Genomic DNA, 21,807 nt, shown 5'->3' with positions numbered 1-21,807 from the left:
AATGTCTTTCTCCATCTCTTTTGATTAATTTTGGTCTGAAATCTATTTTGGTAGATATTAGACTAGCACACCAACTTGCTTCTTGAATCCTTTTGCCTGAAAAATCTTTTTCTAACCCCTTAATCTGAGGTAATATCTATCTTTAATGTTCAGGTGTGTTTCTTGTATGCAGCAAAAGGATGGATCCTGTTTTCTTAGCCACTCTGTTAGCCTCAGTCTTTTTATTGGATAATTGAGTCCACTGATATTGAGAGATATTTATGACCAATGGTTGTTAATTTTATTTTGTAGTAGTAGCAGTTGGTGGTAGTGGTTGGTGTGTGTGTGTGTGTGTGTGTGTGTGCGCGCGCGCGTGTTTTGCTTGTGTGAGATTATTTATTGCCTGTGTTTTCATGGGTATAGTTAGCCTCTTTGATTGGAGGGTTTTTTCTAATACTTTCTATAGGACTGGAATTATGGGTAGATGTTGTTTAAATATGACTTGGTCATGAAATATTTTGTTTTCTCTATCTATGGTGATTGAAAGTTTTGCTATCTATAGTGATCTTGGCTGGAATCCATTATCTCCAAGAGTCTGGAAGACATCTATCTGTCCAGGCCTTTCAGCCTTTTACAGTCTTTGTTGAGAAGTCAGGTGTAATTCTATTTAGGTCTGCCTTTATATGTTACTTGGCCATTTTCCCTTGTAGATTTTAATATTCTTTATTTGTTCTGTATGTTTAGTGTTTGATAATTATATAATTTCTTTTCTGGTCCATCCCATTTGGTGTTCTGTAAGCTTCTTGTACCTTTATAGGCATGTCCCTCTTTAGATTAGGAAATTTTTCTTCTCTGGTTTTGTTATATATTTTCTGGGTTCTTAAGCTGGGTTTTTTCTTCTTCTATTCCTATTATTCTTAGGTGTTGTCTTTTCATAATGTCCTCGATTTTCTGGATATTTTGTGTTAGGAATTTTTTTTGACATTTTCTTTGACCAATAATCTATTTCTTCTTTCATACTTTTAATGCCTGAAATACTTTCTTCTATGTTCTGTATTCTGTTTGTGAAGCTTACATCTGCAGTTCCTGTTTATTTACCTAGATTTTCCATTTCCAGAATTACCTCAGCTTGTGTTTTCTTTATTGCTTCAATATCCATTTTCAGGGCATGAACAGTTTCTTCACCTGTTTGTTTTTTCTTAGGTTTCTTAGCATTCTTTAAGGGATTTATTGATTTTATCCAACTTTTGTTTTCTTTTCCTTGATTTCTCAAAGGGAGTTTTTTCCCCATTTCTTCTTTAAGGACCTCTATCATCTTCATGAAGTTGGTTGTACTGTCATTTTCTTGTGCTTCTTATACACTGAAATTAAGGTCTTGCTGTTATGGAATTGCTGGGCTGTGGCAGTGCCACACTGGCCCGGCTGTTGTTGACTGTGTCTTACACTGGCATCAGACATCTGGGGTTGGGAGGATTACAGGTCTAGGTGCTGATGTCGGAGATGGTCTTTGTTGGGTGAGCATTTTATTCCTTGGTTTCTGTTTCCTCTTCTGTCTTCTGGTCTTTGTGGAATTCAGGTGGACTGCTTGATCTGATCCACAAGGAAATCTCTGACCAGGCTGGGGATTTGATTTATGGCAACCTTCTTAGCCTGTGGTGCAGCAAGGGACTCTGTCCATTCTGACTCCTGTGTCCTGCACCTGGAACTGAGTTTAGGGGCCCAGCCACAGGCAGAGGGTGGAGTGGGAGGGAGGAGGCAGCAGAAGGTGTCTAGGGAAAGGGACAGTTCAGCTGGCATGTGAGTCACTCACCTGTTCTTCTGACTCTCATCTTATGTTTGAGATCTGCTCCCTCACTGGCTGAGTGTCCTGTGACCTGCCTATCTCTGTCCTGCCCCCAGTGCTGGGATTGCAGCACTGCCGCTCCTAGCTTTTACCATGCGCTCCACAGCAACAACACTTCACAGTCTGAGCCCTCACTCCAGCCCCTCGTGTGTTTCGTTACACGTATTTCTCTCTTCCTTGCTGTGATACGACCATCTCCACACCCAGGAGACACTTAATTTTGTTCATGATTATAAAACAAAGAGGTCAAGATTTTACTTATACACAAAGGAGTAAGAGCATGAAGCATTTATTTTCCATGCTTAGAGATATTGATTTTGAGGGGTTAGAGAGATGACTCAAAGGTTAAGAGTCTGTACTGCCCCTGTGGAAGGCCAGAATTCAGTTCCCAGTGCCCATAAGGGATGCTCTCAGGTCACAACTGCCTGTAACTCCACGTCCAAAGGATCCAGTATCATCTTCTGACATCTACAGGCACCAGCACATGTGCGTGCATGCACACTCGCACGCATGCGCGCACACAGACACACACACACACACACACACACACATACACGGGGGGGGGGGGATGAATAAAAAGTGAATGATGGTTCAAAAAGTAAGCCCTCGGGGTCTGATTATTTTGTCTCTGTAGACACAGAACTTGAGCCCAGTACCGTGTATGAATACAGGGTTTCCGCGTGGACCAGCTGTGGGCGAGGATTCAGCCAGTCTGTTAGAGTCAGCACAAGAGAAGACGTGCCCCAAGGAGTCAGGGCCCCTGGGTGGGCCAGAACAAGGAACCAAGAAGATGTTATTTTCTTAAGCTGGAAGGAGCCCAGGAAGCCAAATGGTATGAGGCTACTTCAAAGGCAGAATTGCCGGTTTTGTAAATCCCTACAATCTGGGAAGGAGCGCACTCTGTATTGGCATGCAACACCTCGGTGGGAAACGTTTGCGATAGAAGGAAACCCCTCGCATCAGCTCATTGCTCATCTGTTTAAGCCAAAGTAAATAACAAAACTCCCAAGTCATCATATACGCCAGGGCTGCTTTCAAATAAGCAGAATATAGCTGAGGCCAAAAATGTCCTATTCCTGAAAGTAACTCGTTTTAATTGTGAGCAGAGGTGAACTTAAATAACTCCCTCCCGAATTCATCTCCCCTCTGGTAGCTGTAACTGAGAACTGCTTGAACAACAACAGCAAGAGCGTTGTGTTTTACAATGCTGCAGTATCCTATTTCTTTACAACTTCTGTGGCAAGGCTGGTGAGATAGGTCAGTGGTTAGAAGGCACGCTCCATCATGCCTGACTGTCTGAGTTTGATCTCTGGGACCTATAAGGTAGAAGGAGAGAAATGGCCCCCTAAAGTTGTCCTCTGAACCCCACACACATGCGTGTACAGTCGCACATGCACATATGCATGTATTTAAATAAATGCAATTGGGGAAGTCCTGCGACACACATGCTGTTTGCAAACAGTTAAAGTGGCGCAACACCTACAGCATTTTTTTCCCCTTCCAGGTCCTATTATTCAGTATATTCCTCTCCGAGACGGAAGGGAGTGCTTTCGGGGAACAGCACTAAGTTTCACCGACACGCGGGGGATTCAGCCACTCCAGGACTGTTCATCCCAGCTGAAAGCTTGCACAGCTGCTGGGTGTGCCATCAGTGCCCAGGTGAGAACTCGCCTAACTGTGGGGAGAAGGGTCCAGGGTGAGGCTTGTTAACATCCCTCGGTATGATTTTTCCAAGGCCAAAAAAACACATGTCTTCCTCAAAGTATCACTGAGGAGAGTGTTTCTCGGTCACTGGTGTTGATGCTTACGTCCCAAAGGGGAGCATCTCACAGAGACTTGACCGTACAGCAGTATTTTTATTAAGAGCAGGCAACTCTTAAGCCAATGGCTCTCTCACATCTTCTCCCATTCATTACTTCTGGGTACTTGCCGTGGTTTGCCATGATGTTCCCCGAGCCAGTCTCGTGAAGAGGGTTGGTGTCAGTGCAAGAAAACAGTTAATGCTCAGTAAACGTTAAAATTAGTGCCACGTCTTTACATACTCGGCACATGGAGTTCATCTGGCACTGGAAGACATTTGGGGGGGAAAGCCCATCCCAGTTTTTGAAAGGAACCGAGAGGTAGCACTGAGCAGCGCTGGCATCTGTGAGGTGCTTAGGCATGGTGGCTCCATGCTGGCACAGGAATAAGTCCCCTCCTTTCTCAGGCAAAAGAGTGCATCATCCCTTGCACAGGACCAGAGGAGCCGCCATGTCGCAGGCCATTCTGAGCCCTCCTCTCATGTTCTGTTACTGTTTCACAAACCCAAGGGCCTCTCCACTTTCCAACAGTGTGCCCTGTCCAGTGTGCAGCCGCCAAATCCTACATTTCTCAGATTCCAGAACACTGAAGCAAAAATAGAAAACTGTTTAGGTGCTTCTCGGTCACAGGTGCTCTGTCATAGTGGCAGAAAGTGAAATAGCACAGTAGTATTACACAAAGCCATAAAATGTCAAAGGTTACTCATCAGTTGATAACTTCCTCCCAAATATTGTGTCAGTAAAATCTTCCCACACTTAAATAACAAACAAACAAAACCAGAAGTGGGTGACCCTGACCTCACCTCTTCATTAGCAGCCTTGCTAAGGGATAGTAAAGGCCGATTCAGGCACCTGATGAAAGGCCGGGCACGCGATTCAGTTGACAATGCTTGCACAATGCTCTGGGTTATGTCCCAGCACTGCATGAGCCACGTGTGTGCTGCAATCTTGACATTCTGGGGTAGAGCAGGAGAATAAAGAGTTCAAGGTCATTTTCAGGTACAGTAAACTTGAGGCCAGCTACAAAATACAATCTCAAAAACAAAACAAAACAAAAACACCACCACCAACAATATAATGGCCAACTTACAACAGAATGCAGGTGAAAGAATATACAGAACTTGATGTCAGCCCTGGGTATGCTATGCTGGTGTGTCCAACCTGTAGCTCACGTCCATAAACACCCCTGGGGTTGCTTTGATTTGAGTCTGTGGTTCTGAGGCATAAACTTGGTAGAGGACAGTGCTGTACCACAATGTGAAAAGGTTGGACACCAAGAGAAGAGGAAGGGAAAGCGTTCTTTGTATTTTTTAAAGGTATGTGGCTTCAGTTACTTGTAGGTGGTGTTGCTTAGGTCGGTCCAACCTGGAAGCAAAATGTTAAAACAGTAGGATTATCCTCAAACTTCTCAGAACTATTTCAAGGGAGAGGGCAGGTAGCAGGGTGGTAGAAGCAGCTGTCTTTTGTCATTTTGAATGGAAACAAGTCTAGCTGGATGTTAGCGCAGGAGATGGTCTTGCTAGGCAGATCTATGTGAGAAGTTAAAGCAGATCTATGTAAGAAGTTAAAGCAGTAGGCTTAGGTGATCGCCAAAGGCATGGGAGAGAAACAAAAGCAGAATGCGTGGCAATGAGGGAGGAAGGCAGCCTCAGAATGGAGAGGAAAGAGAACCCTTCAAGGGAGGAGGCCCATGGGCAGCAAAGAGTTAAAGAGGAAAATTAACCAAGTGCTGCTTCACAGTAGCCTCCTTTCTGGGAAGCAGCTTTGGAGACACCCTGGCAACCAGAATGGCTGAATGCTCTTCAAACCTGAGAGAGAGAGAGGTCTACATGCATTTGCAAGACCCACATAACACACTGAGTCCTCCTCAGCCTCTACACACTGGGGCAGTTATGTTCAGCAGAGCCCCCCATCCCCCCACCCTCCCATCCCCCACCCCCTCATCCTCCTCCCTCCCCCATCCCCCACCGCATGGTAACCAAGATGGCCACCATGGCAGACAGAAGCAGGTTGCTTCAGTCAAAAGTTATGGTCTCAGTGCTCCTTGTACAATTCTTTATTCTGTGTGTGGCTGGGCCTGGGCCTACCAGATGCCGGAACAATTGGTTAAACCGGGAATTGGGTTTGTCCTGTGGGAAAAGCATGTCCCCAACAGCACATTTTTTTTTAATCCAAAACCACATTTTGACACCATTGACTCAGTAACTGGCTGGTTTTTCTTCTCACTCGGTCCTTTTTCTAGAACATTGGCACAGATAGTCTGCAGTCGTCTCGGGAGGAATACAGGGAAGTCTGCCCACTGCGCTGCCTAAAGCACGCCCTGTGCAAGCAAGTTCAGACATGGCTCTTGCTCCATATTTACTGATGCTTAACTTTACAAAATCAGGCTGTTAAAATGCAAAGACACTGATGGGCCATATGGAAGAGAGTTCTCCAGGAGGACAGCCTGCCAAGCGGGGTGCACTTGTTTAAACCGAGGGCCGCGCTCTGCCTTCAAAATTGTTGTCGGACCTGTTGTGATAAATAGTAGTTGGCGAACTTATATAATGTATTCAAGGTCAGATTTCATTGTTTAAATAGGATGAGAGGCAAAGGATGAACCGGGGAACTGCTTCTCCCTGCCTTTGCTAATGATATGCCACGCTAGACAGCAAGGCTCTAAAACAAAAGCGACACCTTCATTGATCAGGATTCCTCGTGGACAATGACAATAAATTGCTGTTTAATTTCCATTGCTCGCAGGTAGTCGCTGCTACCACCCGAGGAATCCTGGATAGTGTCTCGCCACCAGACATCACAGCCCAGAGCTCGGAGACACTGCTCCTCAGCTGGAGTGTCCCTGAGAAAACGAAAGATGTCATTAAAGAGTACCAGCTCTGGCTGGATGGGAGAGGACTCATCTATGCTGACACGAGTGACAGGAGGCAGCATACGGTCACAGGTGACAAAACGGGAAATCTACTGGAGGAGGCTGTCATTGCAGTGGGATTGGGGGCAGCCTCCCAGGGGTGTGTGTTTGATGTATGAGGTCACTTCGAAAGGACATGTTCTCTTGACATATGGTCAGGTCCCACTTATCCATGCTAATCGAGGAGCCCACACTGGCAGCGATAAGCCACGGCAGCAGAGAACTTCAGAAATAATTTATATTTGGCTTTGATACTCAGTGTGTGGAGAGGGGGCTTGTGTCCGTGTACCATTTTTTTTTAAACAAACAGTACAAGGCATTTTCATTCCCCAAGGATGTAGTCACAGATAATGGGGCTAGGACAGCCAAGAATGGGTTGGGAGGTAGAAGAAACCCACGTAGAGGCGGACAAGAGAAAGTGGCTGTCTAGTACTCCCTCACTGACAGCTGCCTGCTTGGAACTTCTTGTCATTATTATTTCCGTTAATTAATAGTGATTGTATTATTTCGATTATGTATAACATTGTCATCCTTATTACAATAGTGCAGAATGTTAGCTCAACCCTCAGAGTGATCATAATAATAATTAACATGTGTAGCCTGAATATTTCATTTGAAGAGAAAAATGTGTTTTCTTATCGCCTTGTTCTTGGGGTTCACACTACCTGGTAATTTAATACTTGGGTTTTGTCTTTTTTTTTTTCTTTTGCCTCCCTCACTAGCAAAGGCAGGCTGCTGGGGAGCAGGGACCTGGCCTGCTACTACCTAAACTCACCCTTAGCCAGTAGGAGCGAGAGAATGTGAGGGGTAGACAAGCTAAGAGAGACCCCAAACACTGTCTAAACACTGCCATGCACGAATTCAATTCTCATCTCAAACCTAAGAGGGCACAGATGAGTCTTAGCTGTTTTGTTAGAAAGGAAATGCTTTTGGAAGCCAAGTCCTTAGTTCGTTCCTGGGACTCACTGGGTCATTACAAACGCGCCTGGAAGTTTAGCTCCAGAGACCAGGACTTTACAAAGTCCTGTCATATTTCTCCACTTCTCTCTAAGATTTCCCAAAGCAGTGACCCCCCTTCCACTGGGCTCTGTCCCTTCAAAGAGAATTAGTCAGGCAGATAACACAACTTACAGAAAAGCACAGAAATGTCTAGAAAGCTATGCCTGCTTTTCCAGGAGTCAACACGTATGCTGTACAGGTGGAAACATAACTCCACCGAATTTTGTTCGTAAGTTCCATGCTTTTCTGCCATCTAAGCAAGCATTGGTTGATAGGATCACCAGTGTTTTTTCAAGGGGTCCCCCTGAGTCCTAGGAAGACACTTAGTAGGTGTTTGCACACCTGCACATCTTACTCCACATCTGGAGATCATGAGCTGACCTTGAGATTGCATGGACAGGGGTCACTTCTGGCAGTTGAGAGGTCAAACTGGTTTCTTAGATCTTATTTCACTCAAAGCGAAACAGGAGTAAGTAACAGTTTCGTGTATTGTTTTGTGGGATGCACCTCACCTGTAGTTCTGTCTTTACAGTCTTTAAGAAGAGTTGCCCTCTGACTCATTTGCTTCTTACCACATTCCTGTAATGAGAGAAGTTTATAGCACCCATGCTTAAAAGATGAAGAAAATTCCCCAGAGTGTGCATAGCATTTATTAGCTCCATCTGTAAGGGAATCATAATGGCACGCGGACGTGTGTGTGTGTGTGTGTGTGTGTGTGTGTGTGTGTGTGTGTGTGTGTGTATGTGTGTGTATGTGTGTGTACATATGCATATACATACACATACACATATACATGCCTACTGATACCCAATGGCTGTTGTCTTGATAACACATAAAACTTTTCAGAATAAGGTTGTGAGGGCTGGAAAGAAGATTCGAGAAGGTGACATGAATGCCTGCTGTGCAAGTGTTTATGTTAAAAAGAAAACACCCAGCTGCTGAGGTGGCCCACATCTGTGATCCTAAGATGGTTGGAGGTGGGCAGTGCAGGCAGAGGATTCCTGGAGCTCACTGACCGGCTAACATAGCCAAAATCAGTCAGCACCAGGATCAGTGGACAACAATCAAGGAAGAAACTTGAAATTGACCTCTGACCTCCACAAACACCGCAGGCACTGGCAAACTACACACACACACACACACACACACACACACACACACACACACACACTTCTCATGGAGAACAATTAACAAACCAGTGAATTAGCTTTGTGGCCTCTGAGATGCTCTTGTTGCAGGAAAGGCTGAGGAGCAAGAGGATGATGTTGGTCCGCCGGCACAGGATCCAGGGCTGCTGGTGTAGACGACAGGGGTTAGGGCCTAAACCCATGTACCAGTTCATGCTGGTTTCCCAATAAACCGGGAGACAAAGCTGAAGAATTGAGGCCCAATCTCTTCTTCAGTTGCCTGGCTGTGAATTGGTGCCAGCTGTACTGGTTCGCACCAGAGATCGGCTCTGAGATGTCAGCAAACCAAATTCAATTATAATATGCAAACCCACGGGATGCGTGGCCTCCTTAGTTACAAAATAACTGCAAAGGTCTGTCTTTAAATCCTGTGCTCTGCTGACTCTTCCTTCCGTTGTCATTCTTAATCGCTATTTTTATGTCAAAGAGGAATTTATACACATACATTGGCACTAGAGGGCCTTGAGTTAGAATCAATATTTTAAAGTTTTCCTATGTAAGTTAAACTTTTACAAAAATCATAAAGTGAAAATAATTCTTTAGAGGTCACTTTTAATATTTCTTTTATTAGTTGTTGAGATTTTCCTACATGGGTGCTGTATTTACATCATGTATCCCTCACTCTTTGCCCCCTCGAACTCCTCCTGTGTCCCCCAAATGCCTCCAATATATTTCTTTAATTATTATTGTTACACATATGTATGTGTGTACATATGTATATATTAATACAACCTACTGAATTCCTTGACTGTTGGTCAGATATGCATGTGTTTGGGGCTGACCACTTGGGGAGGGTCCTCCCTAGGGAAAATGATTCAGTCTCTCACTAGCCATTAATTGCCTGCAGCTCTTCCTCTAAGGGTGGAGCCTTGTGCAATTTCCCCATGCTAGTGAGAAGTCAGTGAGTGGTCAGCTGGCAATTTCATTGTGCAGGTCTTGTTTAGCTGGCCATATTGTTGGGGTTGTATGGTGCGGACTCTCACCCTATCCCACAGCAGACCCTGGTCATCTGGCTCTCACAATCTTTCTGTCCGCTTTGGCAATATTCCTTAGCATTGGGTGTAAGGCTTATGTAGCCAGTGGGTTGCACAGCCACAGTCAGGTGTTGTCTGCATTTTGACCAGTTGTGGCTTGCTGTGATAGTCTCTCCAGAGACATTTGGTCCATCCATCCGTCTTAGATTTCACTTGGGCAATAGAGCCCTAAGGAGGGAGTTCAACACTTGCTACATGCAGTTGCTGTGGAGCAGGAGTGCTAGACAGGAACAGCTATAAACCCAGCATCTCCACGGTGTAGTATGCATTCTCTGCCAGGGAATGCCAGGTCCAGGGGCAGCTGACTGACCAGTGCAGGGCAGAGTGTTTATGACGTGATGGTGTTGTACTAAATTATTAGAATGAAGAAAAATAATGGAATTTGCTTCCCCGAGTGTCTCGGATATTTGTTGAAAGGCTACCTGAGATGCCTGAAGTAAACTTTTAGGTTTGTCTTCATTTCCAAACCCTGATAGTCTTTAAGCACTAGCTTTCCCGGAGCCTTAAGTATCCTGGTCCTGGGGATGGCAAGAGAGACTGCCAGCACCTTGCCATAGCCTTGTTGTCTCCATGCTTACTTTTAATTACCTCAAAGCCCCGGAAACATGATCCCGTAAATGCTTTGTGGGAATAGTGGCAAAGGCCCTCATCACGTGAAACCCATAAATTGCTTATAATCCTCTCAAGATGTTTTTTTTAAAGCATTAAGTAATTGAAGACAGGAAGTCCTCAGTTAATTATTTAGAGGTTTTATCAATGCTTTAAGTAAACTGAAGCATTGTCTGCTATCTCCCCACACCAAGCCCCACGGGACCCAGGAGATAGCAGCTCCCATCAGCTCATATTCACTAATGCAAACAGTGCATGGTAGATTGTCAATAGAGACCTTCCCAGATCATTTGTGACTAAATGCATCCACTGTGCCATCCTCCACACAGCATTTGGATGGCAGCAGTGGCATTTATGGCTGGCCTGTGTCTTAGGAATAAAGTAGAGGGCAGAGGATTACCTCATGGCTGAGACCGTGGCAAGAGGGAAAGTATGAGCTGCACCTTCAGCAGTAGGTCTGATAAAAGTCCGAGTGTCTCTGAAGTCTGGGGAAACTGTTGCCAAATGAATTACTAATGCACTGCTCATTACGTTCCTGTCAGAAGGCCATTAACTAGTGAACAGGAGTCAATCTGCCTCCTCCCATTTGTTACAAAGTTACCAAAAGCCTTTTGAGCTAGCTAATGGAAACCCTAACAATTCTGTTTACATTGACTGTAAACAGGATGCTGAAGCAGACACTATACGTATCACTTTTGAAAAAGAGGAAATGTAGTTTGAGCACCATATGAGGAAGTGTGGAGAATCTCTGTGAAGGATTTAGATGCCTGCATTCTGCAGTGAGTGGTGACAGGTGACATCCTATCTTTACCATTTGCAACATTTTACTGGGCTGGGAGATGGCTCAATGGTAAAATCCTTGCCTCACAAGTATAGGGAGCCAAGTTTGAATCCCCTGAGTGCACATAAACCTGGGCATGGTAGCAGGCTTCTGCAATTCCTCCAACAAGATGGGGCGTGGGGACAGGAGAATGCATGGAAACTCAGGGCCAACTAGACTGGTGTGAAAAGCAGGGAACAGCAAGAGACCCTGTCTCAAATAAGGTAAAAGGTGAAGACTGACACCGGAGGTTGTCCTTTGACCTCCAGCCATGTGCTGTGGACATACATGCATACACGTACACACACACACGTACACACACACACACACACACACACACACACACACACACACACACACACGTGCGCGCACACACCCACCCCTACATTCAGGGCAACAGGGAGGAGGAGGAGAAATCAAATAAATAACATTTTGTTTGTTTGTTTATGCCCCAACTAGTAGGTAATCTTTTTTAAGGACAGAGAAAATAGCTTCCTGTTGCCTGTTTTTCCTGGTTTTCCTGTGTTGACAGTAATTCACACATTAAAAATATTCCCTTTTTTTTTAATTTTTGAGACAGGGTCTCATGTATGTAGGCCAAGCTGGCCTCAAAATTGCTACATAGCCGAGGGTGACCTTGGGCATCTGATCCTCCTGCCCCACTTCCCCAGTGCTGGGATTACAGAAGTGCCCCACCATGCCAAGCAAGTACTTAAGAGCTACATCCATAGCCCCCCCCCAAATTATGTTTCTTGAATTAATAAATGTTGCATAGAAAACTAAACGCTAATATCTGGTTTGATTATAGATAAAGGTCCCACCATTAAACACATCTGCATCTAAGACAGGAGAGGTTATGCAACCTAAAAAAAAAAAAAAAAAAAAAAAGCCCATTACAAAGTGAAAATTCAGGTCTCCTTGTTCAAAAAATACTGAGAATTTCAAGGCAGTGAGAACAGAAAAGTGAGTAAAATGGCAAACTTGGAAGTGTGGGGCTCTGAGCAGGTCTGCCCACATGTCACAACCATCCTGATAGCTAGCGACACAGACTGACAGCAACCTCTTTTATTGACGAGAGCCAAAGAAAACTAGGACTGTGACTATGTCCCCAGAGCTGTCAGCAGCTCCCCGACCCTGCAGTCATGTATCGTGCCATGGTTACATTTCCCCTGTGCACTGTGCACCGACTGGTGAGTGTTGGGCCTGTAATAAACATGGAAGGTTGATTCCACTGCCATTTTCCCAAAGCTGAGGAAAACTTATTTGGTACCTGGTTGAAAAAAAATAGATAATATAAAATCAGCCTTTCATTTCCTTTCTTTTAAGTCTTCTAGTAGCTGTAGTAATAAGCCCAAAGAACCATAGTCAAGAACTGTCTAGATTTCTAAGGAATACAAAACTTCTCCCTAAATCCCAGGTAGGCCAGTCAATGCCTACGCAGCCACTAATCCATCATGTTTTGCCTCAGTGGCTCTAGCCTCACTCTCTGTGTGATCCATGCGTTTGAATAGCTGGACATATCAAAACTTGAGGGAGGCCTTGTCTCAATACATAAAGTAAACAAAGAGCTGGGCCTATTGCTGAGTTTTAGAGCCACAAGCAGCATGCTGGAAGCCCTGGGCTCAATCCCAGTACCATGAAAACATAATTTAACCAACTATACTTACCGTGATCTTCCAACAAATGTACACACTAGACAATGTTTATATCAGAATAAACATTACCTGTGTGAACTTTTCCAAATTCTTTCTTCAAGTTTTTTGTTTGTTTGTTTGATTTGATTTGATTTGATTTTCATTTTTAGTTTTTGGTTTTGGTTTTGGTTTTGGTTTCTGAGACAGGATCTCACTGTGTAACCCTGGCTGACTAGAAACTGGTTACGTAGACCAGACTGGCCTAGAACTCACAGACACATGACTACTCCTACCTACTTAGTACTGGGATCAAAGGTGTGTTGCACCATGCCCAACCAAGATTTTTTAAAATCTGTTGACATTGTTGTTACCTGGAGTCATTCTGCACCGGAACACCTCCTAACTCATTCTCTCAGCCTTTAGGACGACACCCCACACATTTGGAAACTCCTTGGAAAAGAGCAGATAGCATTACAGCATCATTGGCTGCATGCTTTGGAGTGGCTTCCTATCTGAAGTCGTAATGGACAAAATGCCTTTTCCTGACAGCGTGTCTGGGGATTAAGAACCAGAAGCCAGCTGTTCACTCTAGAGAGCATCAGAAATGTAACTGACACCGACATGGGTTTTCTTTGCCAAATCATATTTTTAGGAACCATCGGTGAGCTTTTTTTTAAGTCCCTTTTTGACACACATTACTCTGGAACGTAATTTTAGTTGGATGTGGGATTATAATGAGTTTGGTTATACGATGCCCCTTTCCTTTCAAAGACAACATGATTCCCTGTAGGGAAATTCACAGACTCATTCGCTCTCCTGTTCTTTGCTATTCTGAGCTATTAAATGCCTGCTTTGTCTCCCGGCTCTTGCCTTTCTCTGCTCTGCAGTGCTGTTTCCTACTCTTCTCATTCAATATTGGGTACTTGAATGATGTTTTCTTTTCTCCCTCTTCTCTTCGGCTTTGGGATTAAGTTACAGTTAGAATGGCTCCTTTGAGACATCTCTTTATTTCCCTCCTCTCCTCCTGATCAATTCATGAGTAGTTTTCAATTGGTGTGCCCTTTCACTGCCTGTTGCTAATATTTCACATATATATCTCAGTTTAAGGACTACCAATAGGGGCTCGCTTAAAATGACAGCAAATCCTATTGAAATGTGTAGATTTTATTGAGTTCTCCTGAGTCTTTGATAGGAAAGGTCGCTGGGTACATGTAAATCACCCATGCCTGGTGGCAGCTTATGCTTCGTTACAGACCGTTTAAAACAGCCCTCTCGATTGTGCAAAAACAAATACAAGATCTAAAACGTAGTAAGGATGATGCATTTAGATGGTGTCTTCTTTAAGTTCGTCTGTAGCTATACGTGGCAGATAACCAATCAGAGCTGTAGCTTCAGGTGTGAAACTGAGGTGCCCGGAGGATAAAAATGCCTCAATTCTGAACTTGCTTAATAGGTTGGTAACTGTCAGAACCCAAGTGGTCTAATTGGAATCTCTGGGCTTCTAACAGCCACGCTGTCCTCCTTGTCTCTGCACGTGACTTGTGATAATACCCAAAATACAAGCAACATTTGGGTGTTTTATTTTTACTGGATCTTTCTCGGGGCTTTGAGCTGCCTAAATCACCACTCTTCTTATAGGACTAGGGTCCCTGACTCCACAGCTCTGATCTACCGTACTCAGTCCAGCCGTTCAAGCTGCGGCACTTCCTGATGTCTGTGATCCTGTACAGCTCCCTCCACTCTCTGTGGTCAGGACCCGATCTGTGAAATGAACAGTCAGGGACAGTCATGCAACTGCACCCTGAATCTGATAACACCCATAGAAACCAAAGAAAGGATAATGATTAACAAACACTAATACTTTAGTTATGTCACCTATAATTTTTATTGTATGTATTTATATGTGTGTGTGTGCACACATGTGGCCACACATGTGCCTTAAGGTGCACATGGAAACCAGAGGATGAGCCATAAAAGACAACTCTCTCCTTTCACCCATGGTTCTAGCAATCAGACCCGGGTCATTAGGCTTGGCGGTGCGCACCTTCACCAGCTTCCACTGGCACTAGTCATGTACCTTCATAACAAATCACCTTGATTATAATTGCAATCCCTCCAGAGTTTATTTCTGGTGTGGAGGTCAATCAAAAGCAGAGAAACTCCAGAAACAACACTGAGTTCTGATTCTTCTTTTCTGTTTGAGCTCCATCCATTCAACATATTTCTTTCATTTGAAGGGCAACCAAAATGCATACAATTAGAGTTATTGTCCAAAATAGTGCGTATAAAGGAGCTGTTACAGTGTTTTCTACCATTCTTCTGTCTTGGTGTTTAATCATCCGAGGGAAAGGCCATCACCAGTGGACTCGAAGTCCTCAAGCTGTAGGCTTTCTATGATGCAAGAACATCATACTTAGAAATGGGGTTCAGGTTTGCCTGGCTCTGATCTGACCAGCCCCTTCACCCTGTTCTTTGAGCTTTCAGCTTTGCTGTCCATGAAATATGAATAACAACCCCATTGTGGGGAATATTCAGGGCAAAATTCTTTATGATCATAATAGATGGTCATAATAGATTACCAACATTGTTAAATCTCTTTCATAAGTTCCTAACTGTCTGTCTTAGAGGCAAAGTGCACGGGAGGCAGGAATAGCATCTGCTTTGTCACCCATGTGTAACATATGTGGTCTCATGTATAACATGTCCCTGTACGTGGATAAATAGAATTGGTCATCTTAAACCTACTAGTATGCTTCAGTCTCTCAAGAAAGCGCTCTTGGCAGGTGGACATTTCGTAGCTCCAGAAAATGGAACTTTGCCTGCTGACTTTAGGCGTGGCTCATCCTAGGCTGCCAAAGACATTTCAGCTTGCTGTATTTCTTTATTTCTGAGCTCATCTCTCATCTGAAACTCTATGGAGGGAGAAGGGACATCCCAGCGGCTAACACAGGAGTCAGTGCCCGTAATCTGACTTTTTGTTACTTGCTGTCATATACTCAATTCTGAGCTGCCAGCACACGTGCCCAGTATGGAACTCTGTGCCTGGGTATTTCTTCTGTCTGCTTCTCAGCTCATGTGGAGCCAACACAGAACAAGGCTTAAATCCTGATGATGAACAGAAGACTGCCTCCTCCAAGGAAAATCAGAGCTTCTCTCTGAACAAGGATCTGAAACGGCCCCTGTGAAGCTGTGTGGCATCCTGGCAACCAGCAGTGGAAACAAACCTGTGTGTTTCCTCCATTCAACTCATACAAGCCTTTATGCAGACCCACACTGCAAGCGCAAGGCCATCCACCATTCTCTGTGACGTCTCCTGTGGCCCTGACTTCCATCCAGCCTTTTCTGGCTCTTCATCAGTCTTTCATTTACCGTGAGGACTCTGGTCTGCAAATGGTTCATTACTTTGCTTTAGGTCTTAGAAGCCTACAGCAAGTATCACAAGACCACTGTTATGTTTACCACGTCTTAGTGCTAATCTGTACTATGGTTTTATTTTAATGTGTAATGATCTGTATAGTAATGGTGCTTAGTGTAATATTTCAGTCCTTGCCTATAGTGTGCACTGATAACATTCATTTTCTTTTATCCATTCCCACTATATTCTGACTTCAAATAATGATTATTTTACACTTAGTGCAACTTTTTTTTATTTATATACATATATGGAAGTGAACATTCAGTGTTCCTGTATCTAGCTTATTTCACATAACATGTTTTCTAGTTCCATCTATTTGGGATTCAAATAGCAGGCTTTTATTCTTCTTCATGGCTGAGTAACATTCCATTATATGAGGTAAACATGTTTTCTTTATCCATTCACTCACTGGTGAGCATGTAAATTGATTCCATGTCTTGACCACTTTAAAGACTACAAAAAATTCCAAGCACAGATGGCTCTTCCACATTCTGAATTTATCTTCTCCATGCATGTGTACATGCGTGTGTGCGTGTGTGTGTGTGTGTATGTGTGTGTGTGTGTGTGTGTGTGTGTGTGTGTGTGTGTGTGTGTGTGTGTGTGTGTGCCCAGTAATAGGATGGCTGGGTCATATGATTGATCAGTCTGGGTTTTTTTCTATAGTTGTAGTAATTATGTGCATACCGAACATCATTTCTTCTCTCTCTCTCTCTCTCTCTCTCTCTCTCTCTCTCTCTCTCTCTCTCTCTCTCTCTCTCTCTCTCTCCCCTCTTCAGTTTTTCAAACAGGGTTTCTGTGTAAGTAGCCTTTGCTGTCCTAGATTCACTCTGTAGACCGGGCTAGCCTTAAACTCACAGAGATCCTCCTGCCTCTGCCTCCTGAGTGCTGGGATTAAGGGCATGTGCTGCCACCACCTAACTTGTTTCTACATCTCACCAGTGTTTTCTATTTTCTTTTATAATAGCCATTCTGACTAGAGTGTTATGGTCTAACTGTAGGTTTGATTTGTGTTTCCATAATGGATAACATTGCTGAGCATTTTCCTGTTGGCTCTTCATATTTCCCTGGAATTGTTTCCACCTAAATCATTTGCCCAGCATAATTAGAAGCTTTCGTCGTTAATTTTTAGTTCCTCATATGTTCTAGATAGTGAGCTCTTGTCAGATGAAAGGCTGGCAAGCATTTCTTTCTTTCCAAAGCTGTCTCTTCACATTGTTGATTTTTTTTTTTTTTTTTTTTTTTTTTTTTTTTTTTAGCTGTTTGAAGAGGCACGAGGCTCAGTCTGCTCATAATTGCTTTGTTTCCGGTGCTTTAAGGTTAGAACCAGTGCAGCATCACTCACTCCAACAGGCTCAAGTGTCCCCCCTGCATTTGCTTCTAGGAGATTCTGAGTTTGGTCTTCTCATGTTTTAGGGCTTTGGTCCTTACCATGGTTTTGGCATCTCGACCCAAGCTTAGACATACCCACGAGGGGGATTCTCGATGGTGGACTTGCCTCCATCAGATTGGCCTGTGGTCATGCCTCTGGAGCTTTTTCTCGACTGTTGGTTGAGGCGGTTAGTAGAGGGCTGATGTCTGTGGGCGGGGCCATCTCTGGGCAGGTTGCCCTGGGCTATGTAAGAAAGGCAAGGTGACAAGCAAACCAGCAGCCTGCCTCCATGCTCTCCTGCCTGATGTTCCTGCCTGATGCTCCCACTTGGGTTCCTTCCCGGACTTCTCTTGATGGTGCCCTCTGACCTGTGAGATGTCATGATCCTTTTATTCCTAAACAGCCTATTTGGAATTGGTTTATCTCCAGGGTAAGAAATCGGAGTCAAGGTTCAATAATCCAAATGCCCCCATTTTCCCAGCACCACTTATTGATAAGGTTTGTTCACGAGACCGTTCTCTGGACTTGCTGCATCAGAAAGAAATGACAGTTCCCTCTTCAGGGTCATGAATTTTTTCCCAACCTCTATCATGTTACAAACACTCTGTTTGTCTCATCAAATCTGGCACAGCTCTCTGTGCATGTTTTATCTTCTAATATCCGCTCAGCAATTGTCTCCAGCACCTGCTGCTCGTCTGAAACTAGACAAGCCAAACATAAGAGGAGAAAAACAGGCGGGGCTAGCTTTTTTTTTTTCTTCAGATTTCCTAGAAAAACACCTTATAAGCTGCCTACAAATAACTCTTTACTTTTTAAAAAATACAGATTTATTTTATTTTTAAATATAGTATCTGTGTGTGTTTGTGCACGGAGATGTCCAGTGAGACCAGATATATCAGACCCGCCTGGAGCTGGAGTTTAAGTTGTGAGCTGTCTACCATAGGTGCTAGGAATTGAACTAGGAGAGCCACAGTGCTCCTAATTTTTGATCCATCCCTTCAGCCCTATATGTTTCATCTTTTGCCTTCCATACTTGCATCTAAAAAGAAAAATAGGAAACTTAACTACTCACACATTACATTGATTTCATTATTATTTAACAAATATTTCACAAACCAAGAATATCCAAAAAAGCAAAGTAGATACTGCAGGCAGAAAATGCTTATGGAACCATAAGAAAGGACCTGTTTGGTAGGATGACACTTTGAAGACATCACATCTCATAGCCTTTACCCCCGCCATGTTTGTTCATGGAGCTGTTCTTTGAACTAACGTAAACTAGCACTGAACTCATGAAACAACAGGCACTGTGAGGCGAGGCCAAAAACCACTTAAAGATGTCATCCCTATTTGCAGAGAATGTGTACTCTAACAAAGAAAGAAACTGATTCAGGGCTGGAGAGATGGCTCAGAGGTTAACAGCACTGGTTGCTCTTCCAGAGGTCCCGAGTTTAACTCCCAGCAACCACACGGTTAACCATCTATAATAAGGTGTGGTGCCACCTTCTGGCACGCAGGCACACATGCAGACAGAACACTGAGTACATAATAAAATAATAAATCTTTAAGAAAAGAAAGAAGCTGCTTCAGCTGAGCTATTTCAAAAGTGGGCTACAAAGGCTACATTGCAGGGTTAAACCAGCTTGTCATTGTGGCCTCTGGCTTTCACTCTTGGGTGTTCCTTTCTATTTTCTCTGAGTTCTTAGGTTTTATTACTTTAGCATCTTCCTGTTAGCTTTTATTAAACCTATATGATTTGGGAATCGCTTAGATCTTGAGTCATAGTCCACATCTAAAAATAGTGTAAATATCAAAAGTATGTAAATCCTCCCCCAGCCACCAAATGGAAGATTATAATCAAATAAGTAGCTGCATCTTATTGCTAAATCCATAAGGAAACACCGAAGGCCCTGAGATTGGATGCCCAGGAGTTCCAGCTGCCTCGGGCCACTACTCCTTCAGAGAACTCAAACCAGCACTCTAGGCCTGAGTGAACCCAAGGGCCAACTCCTCCATTCATTTGGCAAGCACCTACTGTGTGCTCTCACTACTGGGAGGGTACGCCAATAGGCAAAGCAAAGTCTTGGCTCGTTCAGCAGTTATGCCACAGCAAAAAAGACAAGGAAAATACACCCACTGCATCCGAAATACAGAGGGCTGTACAAGGAGAAAATTATTTGAGGATAAAAGGGAACTGGTGTATCATATGGAGTGGTGGAAATCTGTAAAACGCAAATGTAGCGCTCAGGCAATAATCTCTATGAAGTGACAGAGTGACATGGGAACAAATCTAGAAGAAGAATCATGCCACCAAATGTATAAAATTTACAAAGAATGTAGCTGAAACTGGGTAGAAGACATATGTTGTAGCCACAGAGTAGGTGTTCTAAATCAGCTTAATAATCTGACTGCTGACATAGCCCTAGGTTTTTTATTTATTTATTTATTTTAAAAACGTTTTGGTATTGTTTAAATTTTCTCAAGAATCAAAGAAAGACCTTGTAAGCCTCAATATACTTCATGCTGAATGCTGCAGAACCTTAATGTTACCCCTGCTGATATAAAATACTACCTGCCATCCCGTCTCATCTTCTCATATGAGCTACATGCTATGGTGATTCCCCATTTTACAGATCAGTAGACCAAGGCAAAGAGAAGCTAGGTAACTCGGCCAAGGTCATCAGCCACAGAGCAGTGACATATAACCATGGACAACTTCTGTCATAAATAGATCAAGTCATTCTTTGTTCCCTCCGAGGCCTTACTGGGGAGTTACTGAGCCATATTCTTTTAAACATGCAAAAGAAGTAAATAAGTCCTTTGTCCTCATTGAAGTATCCTCAACCTATGTGTAAAGACAAAAGCAATGCATCCAACACAAGCGCACAGTGGTGCCCATGAACATACCTGGGGAAGAAGCGCAGTGGTCTTGGGGTTTCGTTTTTTTGTTTGTTTGTTTGTTTTGTTTTTGTTTTTGTTTTTTCCTTAAAGTGTTGGTTGGTGTTAATAAGAACTGAACATGGCTTCAGGCTAGACAGCGGTGCATCTAACCTTCTTTTCAAATGTCTTCTGCCCCCTTCATATGAGAAGCAGTTACAGGGACCTGGCTGGGGTGGCTAATCTAGAGAAGAGAAAACTCGGGGGGGATTTGATAACGGTCTACAAATATTTAAAGAACAAGTAATGTGGAAAGGAAATTAGATTTGTTCTTTGGGTCCCCAAGGGTTTAAGGGACAGGAATGTTTTGCCACACTGTAAGGGAGGACTTTCAAACAGAACAAGAAGAACACCGGTGCTCTTAGAGATGGGACGGGCTATTCAGAGTGTGGAATGCTCCGGTGCAGTGAGTGGGACAGTGTTCAGTCACATCTTGTAGGAGAGATCTGAGAGGGATGAATTGTATTCGTCTGTGAATGTTAAAGTATCCTTATGGCTTAGCATTCAGGAACTTTTGATCCATACAAGCGTGTAGGAAGACTGTATCTCCAGAGAGTCAAGACCGTTGATGGGGAGCTTGCCTGCCCCTCGTAAGGCTGTCTTCCATGCCCACGAACATGAAGCCTGTGTTTTGAAGGAAGGTCTTGCATGTTGCAGAGCACACCTACAACTCCCGCAAGTGGTTTCCAGTGCCTAATCGCTAATGAACAACCCTCTCAAGCTGTGCCTTCCTCCCTCTCGGCTCTTCCCAGGTCTCCAGCCGTATACCAACTACAGCTTCACACTCGCTGCTTGTACCTCTGCCGGATGCGTTTCCAGTGAGCCCTCTGTAGGGCAGACTCTGCAGGCTGCCCCTCAAGGTAATGTGGACATATGTGTGGTTTGAAGAAAAAGGTTGTGTGCGCTATTTTAATTAGCTTTATAAACTCTTTCATAACAAACAAGGCAGAAAGGATAAAAATTTTAGGATGAAGTAAAATAGTATCTCAGTGTCTCCTCCTTCTGCAGGGTAACCTATACGCTTGCAGTATAGTAAATTACAGTAAATTACTTGAAACTCACTAAGTCATTGAGACTTGCTTTTTTATGAGAAAAAAAATACAAACTTGGATGTGAAACACCTCAAAAACTCAAGCATTAAACCAATTAATATCTAAGGAGTACCAAGTCCACCGTTAACACTGATGAAAATAGGCACTGCCTTCAAGAAATTGCAACCAAACAGAATGGTGATATAATTACCAGGTGCATATGAAAAAATATAATCTGAGAGA

The 21,807-nt window shown here is 43.7% G+C and overlaps 1 protein-coding gene across 1 annotated transcript in view; it reads left to right on the top strand.

The window, feature by feature from the left end:
- USH2A (usherin) overlaps positions 1-21,807 on the top strand; it is a 683,333-nt gene that overhangs the window by 538,012 nt on the left and 123,514 nt on the right. The window contains exons 53-56 of the mRNA XM_084773188.1: positions 2,457-2,654; positions 3,327-3,481; positions 6,364-6,562; positions 21,286-21,393. Coding sequence (XP_084629314.1) covers positions 2,457-2,654; positions 3,327-3,481; positions 6,364-6,562; positions 21,286-21,393 — 660 coding nt within the window. The remainder of the gene's footprint in view (positions 1-2,456; positions 2,655-3,326; positions 3,482-6,363; positions 6,563-21,285; positions 21,394-21,807) is intronic.

The sequence above is a fragment of the Acomys minous genome (genome assembly GCF_964271855.1).
Source record: "Acomys minous genome assembly, chromosome: 1".
Classification (NCBI taxonomy): Eukaryota; Metazoa; Chordata; class Mammalia; order Rodentia; family Muridae; genus Acomys; species Acomys minous.
Note: the sequence above shows the minus strand (reverse complement) of the source record. Positions and strands in the feature narration are given on the sequence as shown.